The 15965-nt window shown below is 44.9% G+C and overlaps 2 protein-coding genes across 3 annotated transcripts; both read left to right on the top strand.

Moving 5' to 3' along the window:
• Nucleotides 1-2377: 2377 nt before the first annotated feature.
• LOC140133030 (transmembrane protein 14C-like) lies at nt 2378-15743 on the top strand. The gene is made up of 5 exons (XM_072152582.1): nt 2378-2499; nt 2881-2957; nt 4971-5072; nt 14239-14326; nt 15588-15743. Exons 2-5 carry the CDS (start codon nt 2882-2884, stop codon nt 15643-15645), a joined length of 324 nt encoding a protein of 107 aa, XP_072008683.1. The 5' UTR covers nt 2378-2499; nt 2881; the 3' UTR covers nt 15646-15743.
• Nucleotides 9106-10542, top strand: LOC140133029 (uncharacterized). Of its 2 annotated transcripts, none has more exons than XM_072152580.1 (2): nt 9106-10167; nt 10240-10542. In XM_072152580.1, exons 1-2 carry the CDS (start codon nt 9106-9108, stop codon nt 10540-10542), a joined length of 1365 nt encoding a protein of 454 aa, XP_072008681.1. The 2 variants fall into 2 exon arrangements, with proteins under 2 accessions (XP_072008681.1, XP_072008682.1); XM_072152581.1 differs by having other exon boundaries at nt 9106-9567; nt 9676-10542.
• Nucleotides 15744-15965: the final 222 nt, after the last annotated feature.

Below are 15965 nucleotides of genomic sequence, written 5' to 3' on the forward strand. Positions count from 1 at the left end.
TGCACCCTCCACCTGTCCTCCACCCTGGGCGATTGCACGTCTCGTCGAAGGTAGAAACTGGGCGGTCCACTCCTCCACACCAGTACCTCCTCTCTGACAGTCAAGACAATTATAATAGTCAGATACTGGGACTGATATCTGACCAACAGTAGGGTCTAGAAAGAAAATTGTATGTGCCCTTTAATCTTTGTAGCAGCCCCTACTTAATTCATCTCCACATGTGTGAGGTGGTGAAATGTCCTCTTTAAACAAAACAATGATTGCTTGGGATTTTGGGGAGGCAGGGGTTATAGTAAAAAAATAAATCAACTGCTCTGTACTGGAGTGTATCTAGTAATACAGGGTTTGTGGTTGCTTTACCATATTGCTGGAGACAGAACTGCAGTTTATTGTACCGTATTGGGGGTTCAGATTCATTAAGGTTCAAACAACCTAACACAATTAAAAATTGTTAATATTTAAAAAAAAAGTTAACATTCCCCCCTTTTCCCATGCAAACCATTCATAATAATGTTAGGCATCCTGTACAAAAAATTATTTAAAGAATAACTGTAAAGGTTTTTTATTTTTCACAAATCAATATCTCTTGGGATGTAAAACAACTTTGCCTATTATCTTTATTACCTATATTCAGTAGTTTCTTTGTTATCCCTCTCATATTACCTCTTTGCTGCAGTGGCTGCCTCCCCTCCATGTGCTCATAATCCATATGAGAGGCTATCTTGTTTACACTATGGAATCATAGGAGAAAAGAGCTTCTGCTCCCTGCTCATAGGAGAAGAGGTCATGTGTCAGTGAATGTAGCAGAGCTGGAAGTCTACAGAACAGTGAATGCAGACTCCTGCACAGAATAGGGAGGTACAAGATCTCCCATGTTCCCTATCAGTCCCTCTATCCCAGTCTGTGATTCTACTCTTCATGCTGCCCACTTCCCCCACCTTGCCATCCACAGTATCAGCTCTGTCCAGATAAGCTATTAACCCTTAGTGCTCACACGGCACAAACTATAGACTGCATGTAACTGGTGTACAAATGATTTCTACCACTTATTAAACGTCCCCTGCTCCTCCATGTAATGGAAGCTGCCAGGCTGTCACCATATACATCCTGTATGTGCACTGTACGTGTCCCCTGCTCCTCCATGTGCAATACACAGGGTTCTGGTTACAGATCCCATGCGTTTCCACAGAAATGAATAAGTGATCAGGCCGAGGTCCGCCCCCCGTTTACAAACCTAGTGGTACGTGTGACCGCACCCTAAAAGCGTCCTTAGGTTAAATTCTCAAGATCGTTGCACAACCGTTGGCGGACTTATATTCACACGTGCGGCACCGTACCCTGGGAAAAAATAGGACATCCTTCCCCAAATTACGGTACCCTGTTCCATATATCTCAATGGAGAGGGGCAGGGGTGAGCAGCAGAGACCCCTCCTCCTCTCCTGTGCGCTGACGCGTATGACGGCCACATGTTTGTGTGAATGTAGCCTTAGGCTACATTCACACACATGTATGGGGGACGTATATATGGCCGACGTATATACGGCCGATATACGTCCCCCATACGCTCCTATGGGCTCACGGCCCTGTACGGGAGCGGTACAGTGCCGCACACGTGCGGCACCGTACCGCTCCGTAGCACTGGAAAAGATAGGACATGTCCTATCTTTTCCCGTATTACGGCGCCGTGCGCTGTATCTCCCTATGGAGAGGGGCGGGGGTGAGCAGCGCTCATCCCCTGCTCCTCTCCGCAGCGCCGATGTATGCCCGCCGTACTACGGTACGGCGGGCATACATCGTGTTAATGTAGCCTTACACTGTGGATTTTCCAACTTGAAACTTCACTTGTAATAAGCAATAATATTATAATTAGATCTATCAGAAGATCTATCGCTTATTGGTTGCCATTAGCAAATACACCACTTTTTCTCTCAGGGCGCATTCACATGATGCATTGCGTTTTTGACGCATTCCACTGGCTTCAGCCCTGATTACATGCTAAGGTTACACTGCGTTTTAGCAAATGCAGTGGAAACGCAATGTAACCTTAGCATGTAATCAGGACCGAAGCCAGTGGAATGCGTCAAAAACGCAACGCACAACGCGGCACATCATGTGAATGCGCCCTGAGACACTTGTAACAAGTCCACCCCTCCCCCCCCCCCTTGTGTGAGAAGCTAATTGTGACAATGACATGCAGAGGGTGTACAGTCATGTGCCCTTCAGCTTCGCTGTAATTGAGGAATGAAATATGAAAAATTGTATTAATGTAATGTAACACATTGCTAATGCAACAGCATTATATATACTATACGCCCCATCTCAGGCAAGGTAACCCTATAAATATATACACGAGAGTTCTGCACTTGTCGCCGCTTCTGGGGGCGGAGTCTATCGGTGACACGTGTAGAGATCATGTGACTCACGTTCCGCCTCCTGTTCCCTGGCGGTAGTGGAGTCCCCGCTGTCCCCTGCACATTACCGGACACTTGTAGTCGCCAGGTAACTTCATGCTCCTGCAACGCCCGCATACACCGGAGCCGGCATACAGGGAGGGAGTAGCTTCTCTACTGCTAGTGTATTGGGTGAGAGGTCCTGTCCTTCTCTCTCATGCTGCAGGCCTATCCTGTTCTATCTCCTGCATTATAGTGGATGTGTACGGGAGGCCTGAGGTATAGAAGGGGGATCTCTCCGATATCTAATGTACTCCCTCCCTCTTATTAGATGCGTGTTCACACTGTATTTCCAATGCTGCGTCACAAGTCATTATTCTGCTACAATACTCCCATTGGTCTTGTGACCAGCCCTCTGCCCTATCCCCTGCACAAGACAAGATTACGCCGAATATAATTTCTGTATAAATGTATATAATTCTTTCTGTAGAATGGGTGTGGAGTGGTTTGGTTTCGGATATGCAGCTCTGGTCGCAACAGGAGGCATCATCGGCTACGCAAAAGCTGGTAAGATATTGTGTTACAGGCTTTTTCCATGACCTTAAAGGGGTTTTCTGAAATTATTTATTTGACCTTTTGAAAGAGGTGACTTACGACAGCCGGCACCCAGCAGATGAGATGTTTCAGGAGAATACAACTCTGCCTCTTTACTATTTCACAAGCATGGCACTAGCTATAGTAAAGTGTCAGTGCTTGGTATTGCAGCCCAGTCCAATATTTTAATGGAAAATTGCTGCAGGCCATGTGCTGTTGCTGTCCTGTAAAGATGAGGCACCATAACTTCTTTTCAGCTGCTTGGTGCTGTTGTGGCAGTGGAATAGCATAAAGGGAAAATATCAGCAGTTTTGACCCTACAAAGCTACAGATGTCTGGGGATCTGTGTTTAGTTATACTTTTGTGTGAGTTGTTGCTAGAATCATGTTTGTGGAAAAAGGAATTCTATTCAAAAAATGTAGCTGGACTTGGTGCACTGGTTTGATCTTTGAAGCCTCTCCCCTCTGTTATGTGTGTCTGGAGTAGGAGGCTTCTCTACTAATATTACAGAAATTACCCCAGGGTTGGAGGCCATGATGTGTTCGGTGAAAGGCTCCAACTTAGCAGTGTTCCAAGTCCAGCAACAATTTTGGAATTTAAATGAATTTGTTAGTCCTGCTGCTAACAATCTACACAAAGGTTACACAGATCTCCAGGAGTACTAACTTGCACAGCCTACAGCTGTATGGGGCCTAAATTGCTGATTCCCTTTAACCCATTTGTGATATCTGCCATATATCCACAGAAAATGTTTTAAATGACTTGGTGCAGTAACTCTGATCACAGACCCCTCAGATGTTGTGTCTAGTTGTGAGATTTCTTTCAGTTTAAGTAAGGCCTAATGCACACAAATATAATGGGAACCGTGATCCAGCACAGAATAAATTTCCTATATGTTGCCATAAGGTGCCGTCCGTTAGTCTTTCTATGGAGGGGGACACCTTACCCCTCCTCTCTCCTGCTCCCAGCTGTATGCTCCAGTAGACTTGTTTGTCTGAGGGTGGTGACGCACGTGGCGTTTTTATGCCGTTTTTTGAGCCGATTTTACAGGTTTTTGACAGGTTTGACCAACTATCTTAATTCAAACTAGTCAAAAACGCATTCGTTTTTTTCCGATCTGAAAACGCACTACTAAAAATGCCATGTGTGTCACCACCCCAGGGTTCATTCACATGCGGTATGCCCACCATGTGCCAGAGGTAAGGAGGAGGAGACCCCTCCTCCCTCCATAGAAAACAGTGGCGCACGGCTGGACACTCACAGAAAGATAAAGCATGCTGTTGGTGCCAGACATGTGTGGCACCGTACCACCGCCGGGCCGCCATTACCGTCTATGGGGACTTAAAGACTTGTACATCCCCATGAACGGCCGTGTGAATGAGCCCTAAACTGCAAGATCTGCTCCCACACTGTTTACCTAATATTTCCTCATTCAGATATTCTGTGCTATACCAGCAGAAATGGCTGAAAGATTAGCTTAGCTGGAGGATTAGAGGTCCTGTGCATGGCGCCTGACACTGAAGTCTGGACAAGAAGAGGAACTCTCTCCTCCTACAGCTGGTTACTAGTGGGGTGACATCAGTAACATTGTATCTGATGTACTTTATGAGGAGACGTATTCATATTCAGGCAAGCTTGGCCTCTATTAACCTTTAATCCTGAAGTACAGCAAGCCTAAGGATATTATCCACAGCACAAAGCATTAAATGTACGAAAATGCAATAACAAAGAAAAATACATGAGTCGGCTCCTAAGAGTCCATTTGTCTGATCAGCAGTATCTTCTAGCCATACTCCACAAAACATACTGATGATCTATGCTTGGGATATCTGTATAGCCAGCACCTCTGATCAGCCGATATCAGCAGCCATGGATGTGGAGCTTGGCAGCTTCTTGTAGTGGCTGTTCTGAGTTACTGCAGCTCAGCTCTTTTCACTTGAGATAAAAGTTGGGCATTTTTGATTGTGTTTCTTTTGTTCTTCTCAGGTAGTGTTCCTTCTCTCGCCGCTGGTCTTCTGTTTGGAGGTTTGGCTGGCCTTGGAGCCTATCAGATGTCACAAGACCCAAAGAATGTCTTAGTTTCACTGAGTAAGTATCTTAATCCAGGTTTCTGTCCTTAAGACCCTGGTGTTTTGTTATGTACTTCTTAACTACACACAGATGTAAAAAAAGGGAACAGATGTGGTTTAAAGTGCCGATCCTAACAGGTGGCGGGAATGACATTAGACCATGGGTATTCCTCAAGGCTATAGTCGTACACTTTGCTGTACTTAAAATTTTATCAAAGGGATTGTCCCACGGCATTACTTCTGATGCATTTCATCATATTTGAAAAGTAAAGAATATTAACAATGATTTTTCAATATAAAGCATTGTCACCCCCCAAAAGCACAGTGTCCGTGTGCTCAGGGGAGATGTAGTTTTTGGTTCCCCACTACAGGTCACATATGTCTTGGGCTCTGTTCACACCTTCATTAGGTCGTCTCTATTAGACCTAATAGAGATATGAACTGGGCCTTAACCATGCATAGTTACTAGAGGTCTGAGAAGGTCAGTTAATGGACATTCCTAATTTTTATTGTCTAAAGGAAACTTGGTAATAAACCTTTCCATAACGTCCCCCATGACGGCCCACTAGGAGGATGACCCTTGACCTCTGTAGGGACAGGAAGCAGAGAGGTTAAAAGCCTCCCCCCACATCCTCCCGCCAGTGTCTTCCTGTCCCTACAGGGGTCAGGTCAAGAGAGGGTCTCTCTCCTCCTAAGGGAGGGGGGGGAGGTTTTGAAAAAAAAAAAAAAAAAAAAAACGGAGAAGGATCTCCATACTCACCAAGCCTTACCTGGGGTTACGCCGACTGCGGTCCAAGTTCCCCTCCGGACAGATCCTCGGTTAGCCCGGCGGCTGCGGGCTCTCCCTGGAAGTTATCTTCGTTCCGGCTGGCGTCCTCTCCGGCGGGCTGGTCACCAGACTCTCGCGCGGACGCAGGAAACTACGTTTCCCAGAATTCCCCCTGTTCGATGACGACTTCCGGTCGCGACCGGAAGTGACCGCGGACCGGGCGCGGGACGCAGTAGGAGCCACCGACAGGGGGATGGGCTCCCCATGCAGGTATTTAAATCCTCAAATAGCGGGTAGTCAGTTGGTCTGAGGTCTATGACTCGTTTTCTTCTTGGCCGGCCGTCCCAGACATCATAATGGCTGATGAGGCAGACTTGGGCCTACTCCACCCCCCGGTGCACGTGAGTGGTGCTGTATGGCAACATATACAACTGTTTTTTGTGTGAGCTCCAAGTCATTGTCTCCTTGCCTTCCTTCCCTAGGAGCAAGTTTCTAAGGGGAAAGGCAAGGAAGAGAAATCAGGAAAGGAAAAGAGTAGAGAAAAACCTGAAAAAAGCAGGATTCCTGTTAAAAAATGCAGTATGTGCTTCCGTACACTACTAGAGGGCTATAAGAAACCGATCTGCAGACTCTGCATAGAAGAATTCATGCGGGAGGAGAAAACGTCTTTTATGGACGAGCTTAAGTCCTTTATAGACGAGAAGGTGGTTTCTTCAGTGGCGGCGGCTACGCAGGGAGCCCCACCCCCACGTAAGAAAGCTCGGATAGTATCGGCTTCCTCCTCAGAGGAAGAAGAGGGGTGTATTTCAGACTCTCCCTCCTGCTCTCTGGCGGGAGACCAGGATCATCAGGATCGTGAGCAAGCAACATGTTCCCGCTACTTATTCCAAAATGAGGATCTGGACGATCTTCTGAAAGCTATGAGAGATACATTGAACCTCGAGGACGAGGAACCCCCTCTTTCTCGCGAAGATGAACTATTTGGGGGACTCAAAGCCAGGAAACAGCGTGTCTTTCCCCTCAATGATACCCTTAGGGGTCTAATTAGTCAGGAATGGAGAGACCCTGAGAGGAAAATCGCGGTCTCTAAGAATTTCAGGAAACGCTTAGTCTTCGACCCTGAAGAGTCAAAGGATTGGGACTCGTTCCCCAAAGTTGATGTACAGGTTTCCAAGGTCTCTAGGAAGATGGACCTGCCCTTTGAAGATTCGGCTCAGTTAAGAGACCCAATGGACAGGAAATCAGAAGCCCTTTTAAAGAAAGCGTGGGAAACTTCCATGCTAAGCCTAAAATCGAACTTAGGAGCCACTTCGGTAGCAAGAACACTATATTTCTGGCTGGGGAAATTAGAGTCCCATATCCGGGAGGGTACTCCCAGAGAAGACTTACTGGAAAGCATACCATTGTTAAGATCTGCTACTGCCTTCCTTGCTGACGCATCTGCCGAAGGAATAAGGTTTGCTGCAAAAGAAGGAGCTCTTACCAATGCCACCAGGAGGGCCTTATGGCTGAAACAGTGGAGCGGGGACATCCGCTCTAAATCCAAATTGTGCAGCATTCCTTTCTCCGGAGACTTTGTGTTCGGACCCGAATTGGACGCTATACTCGAAAAGGCGTCCGACAGAAAAAGGGGATTTCCAGAGTCCAAAACAGTACCCAAGAAATCTTCCTTTCGTCCTTTTAGGAACACCGGAGAGACTTACCGTGGCAAAGGTAAGCAAGGACGGTGGAGTTATCCCAAAGGAGGAAGGGGAAGGGGGTTCCTTTTCTCTAACCTCCCAGAGGGTCCAGGAAACAAGAAACAATGACGCCAGAGTGGGGGGGCGTCTCCTGGGATTCCTATCCCAGTGGACAAAGGTCACCTCGAATCCCTGGGTACTATCTATCTTGGAATCAGGCTACAGGATAGAATTCTCATCACCCCCCCCTTCTCCAAGGTTTGTCGCTCCCTTACCCTCTCTCTCTCATTCTACACATTCCTTCATTTGGCAGGAAGTGTTTCATCTAATCCACATGGGAGTGGTGGTGCCGGTCCCTCAAGAACAAGAAAAATTGGGATTCTACTCCCCGTTGTTCCTTGTCAAAAAACCAGACGGATCAAATCGCCTAATTATCAACTTGAAAGAGCTAAACCGCTTCATCGTTTACAGAAGATTTCGCATGGAGTCGGTAAGAACAGCTACCCAACTTATTCACACAGGCTCCTATATGTGCACTTTAGATCTAAAAGACGCATATTACCATGTACCTATTCACCCCTCATCTCAGAGATTCCTAAGATTCTCGGTTCTCTCTCCCGAGGGCTCTGTCTTACACTTTCAATTCCGTGCACTTCCATTCGGTATTTCATCGGCTCCAAGGGTCTTTACCAAGATCATGGTGGAGGTGGTAGCCTTTTTAAGACTACAAGACATATCAATCATCCCTTACCTAGACGATTTGCTAATTATAGGGAAAGACAAACAAAAACTAATCTTGGCAAGAGAGTCTTCCCTAAGAATTTTAACAGAGTTGGGGTGGTTAATCAACCTGAAAAAATCAAGTTTAGTACCCTCCACTCGAAAGACCTTTCTAGGGATCATTCTAGACTCAACTCACCAAATGTCTTTTCTTCCTCAGGAGAAAATATCCAACATAAGGCATCAGATTCGTTCATTCAGACGGAAGGACTCTGTACCAGTCAGACAGGCGATGAAGATCCTGGGGCTCCTCACAGCATGCCTACCTGCGGTCGCCTGGAGTCAGAGCCATACTCGGATCCTTCAGAGTTGGATCCTAACCTTCTGGAACAGGAAGTCTTCAGGTCTAGACAAGAAGATCCGGATTCCTTCCTTTGTAAAGAGGGACCTGCTGTGGTGGATGGAATCAAGGAACCTAGAGAAAGGAGTATGTTGGCACCACCTCCCAACCATCACCATAGTGACGGACGCAAGCAGCTCAGGCTGGGGAGCAATCCTTCCTTCCCACTACGAGCAGGGGTCCTGGACTCTAGCCCAAGCAAAAGCAGCTCAAACTACAGGGAGTTAAGAGCGGTCTGGGAAGCGCTAAGATCGAACACAGCCTATCTGAGGGATCATCATATCCACATTCTCTCGGACAACGTCTCGACAGTGTCCTATTTAAGGAGACAAGGGGGTACAAGATCTCCAGTATTATCGAGTCTGGCTCGTACCATCTTCCAGTGGGCGGAAGAAAACATCCTTTCCATCTCTGCCACCCATTTGAAGGGATCCCTCAACAGAGAAGCGGATTATCTCAGCAGGAGAGAGATCCTACCGAACGAATGGTGTCTCAACCAGGAAATCTTCCTACATCTAACCAGCGTCTGGGGCATGCCCCAAATAGACCTATTCGCCACGAGGGAGAATTCAAAATGCCAACAATACTTCTCTCTGGAGGCCGGCGAGTCCAGAGATCACTTGGACGCGTTCAGCCATCGTTGGAGCGGAAGTCTTATGTATGCCTTTCCCCCAATTCCCCTAATTGCGAGAGTACTCAGGAAAATCTTGCTCGACCGGTCAAGGGTGATCCTGATCTGCCCAAACTGGCCAAAAAGAAGCTGGTACCCACTGCTGAGGTCCCTATCTGTCCAGCAACCCTTTATTCTACCGATTCAGAAGGACCTGCTATACCAAGGTCCGATTTTCCATCCCGATCCAGGAAGACTCCGTCTGGCGGCTTGGATCCTGAGTTCGAGTTCCTAAGGTCCCAAGGTCTCTCTCGGGCCGTAATAACTACGTTGAAGGCAAGTAGGAAAAAGGTTACTTTCGCCATATACCATAAGATATGGAAAAAGTTTGTGACCTTTTGTGGGGCTAATCCCCCCTCTCAGTCTAACCCAAATATTTTACAGGTACTAGACTTCCTGCAAAAAGGACTAGAAATTGGTCTTTCTACTAGCACTTTGAAAGTCCAAATTTCGGCTCTGAGCGCATTCTTCGACCATCCCCTGGCGGACCACAGGTGGGTCAAAAGATTTATTGCTGCCGCAAATAGAATTAGGCCTCAGATTCTGAAGCGGGTTCCCTCCTGGGATCTCTCCCTGGTTCTAGATGCTCTCTCCAGGCCTCCCTTTGAGCCTTTAAAAGACGCTAGTATAAAAAACCTAACCTTAAAAACTTCCTTATTAGTAGCTGTGACCTCAGCTAGAAGGCTGGGGGAACTCCAAGCCATTTCTATTAGAGAACCCTATATGTGTATTCTCCCTGACAGGATAACTTTGACTCTGGATCCAAGCTTTGTTCCTAAAGTGGCGTCCAGGTTTCACAAGAACCAAGAAATAATTCTTCCATCATTCTACGGGAATCCTTCTTCAAGCAAGGAATTGGAGTGGCATTCCCTGGATGTAAGGCGCTCGGTCTTAGAGTACTTAAAAGCTACGAAACCTTGGCGCAAAGATCACAATCTCTTTGTTCAGTTTCAGGGGAAGAACAAAGGGGTAAAGGCATCCAAAACCACGATCGCCAGATGGTTAAAGACTGCCATAGCCTCCTGTTACACAGAACAAGGGAAGGAAGTTCCTCCTAACCTTAAAGCCCATTCCACCAGAGCCATATCCGCCTCCTGGGCAGAGAAGAGGGGCGCTTCTCTTGAACAAATCTGCAGAGCCGCCACCTGGGTTTCTTCATCCACCTTTGCAAAACACTATCGGCTGGACTTACCCAACTCACAGGATCTCGCCTTCGGTCAGAAGGTTCTCCAGGCTGTGGTCCCACCCTAACTCTACTAATTTTGTAGATCTCCTAGTGGGCCGTCATGGGGGACGTTATGGAAATTGTGAATTAGACTCACCGGTAATTCGGTTTCCATCTAGTCCTCCATGACGGCCTATATATTTTTCCCTCCCATGTTTCTTTCACTTCTTTGAAAATTCTGTATGTGATTCTAACAAGACAGAATAAAAATATGTTGTATCTTCCACTGGTGTAGTTATTTGGTAGACACTGGCGGGAGGATGTGGGGGGAGGCTTTTAACCTCTCTGCTTCCTGTCCCTACAGAGGTCAAGGGTCATCCTCCTAGTGGGCCGTCATGGAGGACTAGATGGAAACCGAATTACCGGTGAGTCTAATTCACAATTTTAGAGCAGATTCTCTATGAACCAGAGCTGCTGTGCACAGGGACTTCTGCTGATGTCCCCTTATCACTAGGCATAGTCTGTAGACAAGTGGGTTTATCAGCCAAGGAAGTGCCAGAGTGTCTGCGGTCACTCTTTATCTAAAAGCTACAATGACTCCTTAATGACCACATGAAAAGGAGAAGATCTCATAAAGTTGCAGCATTTATCGGATTTTTAGGTTATTGAAGGGGAGAACCTGAATGTTTAACTACCTCTGGACATGTAGATCAGTTCTAGGAGTCAAGTTAGAACAGCAAGTTGTTGGGTTTTTTAGTGATAAAATGTGTTTTTAAATTTAATGAGTACACTTAATCAACATTTAAACTGCAACACCAAGACAGAAAACATGCACTTAAATACTTGTCAGTGTTACGCAGCGAGTTGGGCAGGTTTCACATTACTCCATGATCAGAGGTGACTATTGTCATGCCATGACTGATCACTATGCTGGGGACTGATCTCTATGCATCAGTTTGATATATGATGCATGCAGTTCTCGTTTCCCCAATATGTCACAGAGCTGACTGCTAGTTATTAATTTTATGCACGGAGTGGCATGGCACTTAGACTTGTCACAGAATAATGTGAAACCAGCCTTGAAATGGATTCAAAGTCTGCAACACTACAGATGGTTTTCCCTTGCTCTCGGCTACGCAACGTTGAACAGTTCTGATCTCTGTTTACCCTCATAGTGATTCAGGTCAAGGATCCAAATTGATTAACAATACTTTGCATGCCAATAAACACATGGCATTGCAACATCATTCAAGGCTTGATTTGGCTCTGATTTTTGTGAGGTTTTGTGGTCTTCAGATATGCCACAATTTCAGATATTAGCAACACCTACTCCTTCCTCGATCATTATATCTTAATAGCCTATTCTTCTCTGGTGGTGTCATTTCTATGTGGCGAAGTGTATGTTATAGGGCAGTGATGGCGAACCCATGGCACTGGTGCCAGAGGTGGCACTCAGAGCCCTTTCTGTGGGCACTCAGGCCATCAGCCCAGGACAGAGTTCACCATATAGGAACAAATCCATTAAATCTTCCTGCAGTCCCAGGCAACTTATGAGATGCTGCTCTCAGCGCTATTTTACAGCACTTCATTGACTGTTTGGAACTGCTTGAAAAGTGAGAAGGTGCTGACAGAACTGCATTATCTTTGGAGGTCCTCATGCTGGACCCACCATTCTTTCTAAACAGAGAGACCCTGGAGAGAAGCTACAATGATAGTCTGAATTTGCCCACCTTGTTTCAACTGTATTGGTGTCCTCGGGCAACCGATACAATTAAAGAAGTGGAAGAACAGGTAGCAATAAGTTACTGTTTAAAATGGCACTTTGACACATCAGGTTAAATAAGTGGGTTTTAGTTGTAGTTTGGGCACTCGGTCTCTAAAAGGTTTGCCATCACTGTTATAGGGGTTGTTCCCTTTTTAAAAAAAAAATATATATTTATTTTTGTTAAAAAAAACTTATTAGTGCCTAGAACAGTGATGGGCAACCTTTTGAGCTTGGCGTGTCAAAATTCGCCAAAAAACCGAGTATAACTCGGGTGGTGTGTCACCTCTAGAAAAAAAAAAACCTATGGTATTCTCGTAATCGTATCGACCCATGGAATAAAGATAACATGATTATTAGGCTTTACGGTGAACACCAAAAAAGAAAAAGTAAAAAATTCAGTACAGAATTGATGCTTTTCTACTCCTGCCCTAAAAAAAAGTTCCTACATTTTCAACAATAGGAGATACCAACCCCAAAATGGTAACACTGGAAAAAGCATCTCTTCCCGCAAAATACATGCCGTCACATGGCCCCAATAATGAAAAAGCTAAAATTTTATAGCCTACAGAAGGGGCCAATGAGGAAACTAAAACCCTGGCAGGTGCAGGGCGCTCCTGCCCTTCTGTGCCTTGCTGTGCGCCCATAAAACAAGTAACGGCCACATGACGGGGGTCTCTGCACTCGGAAAAAATTGCAGAACAAATTGTATGGTGGGTTTTCAATTTTTATTTATTGGGAATGTGTAAATTTTAGCTTAAATGAACGTATAAAGACACAATTTGACACCCCCACCCTAAAGCAGAGCACATTAACCCCCTCTAACGCCCTTAGTCAGAGACAGAACTGGCAGTGCTCAATTCCTCAATTGAGATCCCCCCCCCCCCCAACAAATAACAAAAAAAGCTGAGTTTTAACTAGTTTTAAGGACGTTTGTGTCCTGAGAAGTTCCCCCCCCCCAAAGCAGTGTACATCGCATCACAGCACAGCCCAGTAGAGAACTCAGTAAATTAACTTACACAGGCTCCAACGACACCTCAGGCCTCCATTACTCCGTGTGTGCAGATGTTCCCGCGCAGGCACAGCACAGGTCACCGGGGCTGCTCTGTCTCCACGCTCTGACATCAGTGCGCGGCCTCCGCAGAGCAGGATGGGAGAACAGGAGCAGGCTGTATCATTGACCTCCCGCACGCCCGGCTGACTGCCCGCAGACACGTGTCAGCAAAAATGACTACGCGTGTCAGTGCTGACACGCGTGTCATAGGTTCGCCATCACTGGCCTAGAACTAAAGAACTAAAACCTCTTATCATAGCTGGCATCTATTAGTATATAGGGGTTCAGTGGTAATTTTAATTTGGCATGGTACCCTTTATAAGGGTAGCAGGCACAGGCTGTATACCAACAGAGGCCTTCAGTCATGTAGGACAGAGGTTAGTACAGGCGGTCCCCTACTTAAGGACACCCGACTTACAGACAACCCATAGTTACAGACGGACCCCTCTGCCCACTGTGACCTCTGGTGAAGCTCTCTGGATGCTTTACTATAGTCCCAGATTGCAATGATCAGCTGTAATGTGTCTGTAATGAAGCTTTATTGATAATGCTTGGTCCAATTACAGCAAAAATTTTGAAACTCCAATTATCACTGGGACAAAAGAAAAAAAATTGTCTAGAACTTCAATTATAAAATATACAGTTTCGACTTACATACAAATTCAACTTAAGAACAAACCTCCGGACCCTATCTTGTATGTAACCCGGGGACTGCCTGTATTAGTGCTTTTTTTGTGTTTTTTGTAGCCCATCTTAAGGCCACTAGTAGTATGATTAATATATTTCTGGACAACCCCTTTTATTAGTGGAATGCGTATATTGTTTTAGTGTAAAATGTAATGAGTTGGCCAAATGTGTACTGGGTTCCAAAACCTTTAAATCTCCCCTTACCCAGGAAACACAGTATCTATTGTAATGTATATGATTGATGCAATCTTTTTACCTTTTATGTACTTGATATTCAAGTTGCCTCAGGAACTTTAGCAGGAGTGATGGGATACCGATTCTACAACTCTGGAAAGATGATGCCTGCCGGGATTATTGCTGGTGCCAGGTGGGGACATCTTTATTGCTTTATTATTAATGTTCTAACAGAAGCCAGACAAGGCACTTGAGTAGATAAAGTATGTAAATTATGATAAATGCACGCTTCCATTATAGGAGCCAAACATCAAAAATAATAGATGTGTAAAATGCAGGGCTAAAATGGAGCCGGTACAACCCCCTTAAATACATGGCTGTTGTGCTCCCATTCTGGTGTCCAGCATTTTACTGGTGAACTGAAAGGTGGAATCCCCCGGGCCTGCCCACTCTGCTGATTGCTGTGTATAAATTATCACAATTTCTTGCAGTGCGTAATAAATTGGTTCAGAAAGATGCAGCAGGTGTATAAGATTGTGCTGTTTGTATGACTTTTCTAGTGGTGTGCATTAAAACATAAATACTACTATTATACTAGTGCACACATAGCAGCAGCCATATGGACAATAAAGGGGAGGACTGGAGTATAGTACAGTATCCTGGCACTACATTACTTCCACAGAACATCTGATAAGCTCATTGACAGGACTGATTAGGTGAAACAAATAGAACGAAAGTTAGAGTGGAATCTGTCTTTTAGATGTGCGCACAATGTCCCTACTTTCTGGCACATTGCGCTGTTATTTGTCATTTGTTGTCACCTGTGCAGTTGTTTTCTAACTGGTAAGGAGTGAGTGAAGCCTGTATCTGCTTATCTGTACTGTCACTATCACAGTGTCCAGCCGCTCTTGTGCCACCACACCCTGCAGCAACTGTCTCTGAACATTTTACTAAGCTCAGAGGTTTATGCTGTATATTATTGTACTGTAGTGATCCCCATTTATATAACATTGTAGTCTTTTGGGTAACACATTTTTGGAATGATTTTTGGTAAAAAGTATAAATATAGCAACCTCATATTTGTTAAGGCCTGTCTAAAGCACTTCATTTTTTTTTCAGAATGAACTGTAGTTTTTATTGACACCATTAGTGTACACTATGACTTTAACTCATTACTTTTTAGTGGCTAATGGAACAGTTTTTTTTCCCTGCAAAATGGGTAAAGGGGGCACTTTAATAAACATTCTACAATAACAGTCCTTTCAATAATCTCCCATGTATGTAACCAATAATTTTATTTATATTGCATAGCCTTGATAATTTTCTACATGATGTTACTCTAAAAGCGGCACCCTAACATGGAAATGTAGGGTTATCAATGCTGCAAAAATATTACAGTTCTCATCACCCGCAATTGTATTATTAAATAATCTTCTTTTCTCTTTTTCAAACAGCATCTTGATGCTAGGAAGACTGGGATTCAAGATGCTGCAAAAGCCTCATGATACCTGATGTAATAAGCAACCAAACCTTTGTATGAAGTCAATGTTCAGATCCATGTAAAAATATTTTTTTCTAAGTAAAACTATCATGCTTTTACAAAGTAATAATTGTGACTGTGTCATTTATATGTTGTCTATAAGCAATATGTCATATATATGCAATAAATGTGCAAGTCGCAGAATGTCTGTATACCGGTAATTATATAAAAAAAAAAATTCAAGGGATCATATTTTCAGTAAAAGCGGGGATCTTGCTGATACGCCAATATATACACTACATAAAAGCTGATCCATGATATAAAGATGTATATCTCCCTTGTATCTCCTATT

The sequence above is a fragment of the Engystomops pustulosus genome, chromosome 5 (assembly GCF_040894005.1).
Source record: "Engystomops pustulosus chromosome 5, aEngPut4.maternal, whole genome shotgun sequence".
NCBI classification, from domain to species: domain Eukaryota; kingdom Metazoa; phylum Chordata; class Amphibia; order Anura; family Leptodactylidae; genus Engystomops; species Engystomops pustulosus.

What these genes read in the sequence shown, in the direction of transcription:
- LOC140133029 (XM_072152580.1), top strand. Translation starts at nt 9,106, where the DNA reads ATGGTGTCTCAACCAGGAAATCTTCCTACATCTAACCAGCGTCTGGGG. An exon ending in TGGAGTGGCATTCCCTGGAT is followed by an intron (nt 10,168 to 10,239) that starts GTAAGGCGCTCG and finishes CTCTTTGTTCAG; the next exon opens with TTTCAGGGGAAGAACAAAGG.
- LOC140133030 (XM_072152582.1), top strand. Translation starts at nt 2,882, where the DNA reads ATGGGTGTGGAGTGGTTTGGTTTCGGATATGCAGCTCTGGTCGCAACA. An exon ending in CATCGGCTACGCAAAAGCTG is followed by an intron (nt 2,958 to 4,970) that starts GTAAGATATTGT and finishes TGTTCTTCTCAG; the next exon opens with GTAGTGTTCCTTCTCTCGCC. An exon ending in GAATGTCTTAGTTTCACTGA is followed by an intron (nt 5,073 to 14,238) that starts GTAAGTATCTTA and finishes TTGATATTCAAG; the next exon opens with TTGCCTCAGGAACTTTAGCA.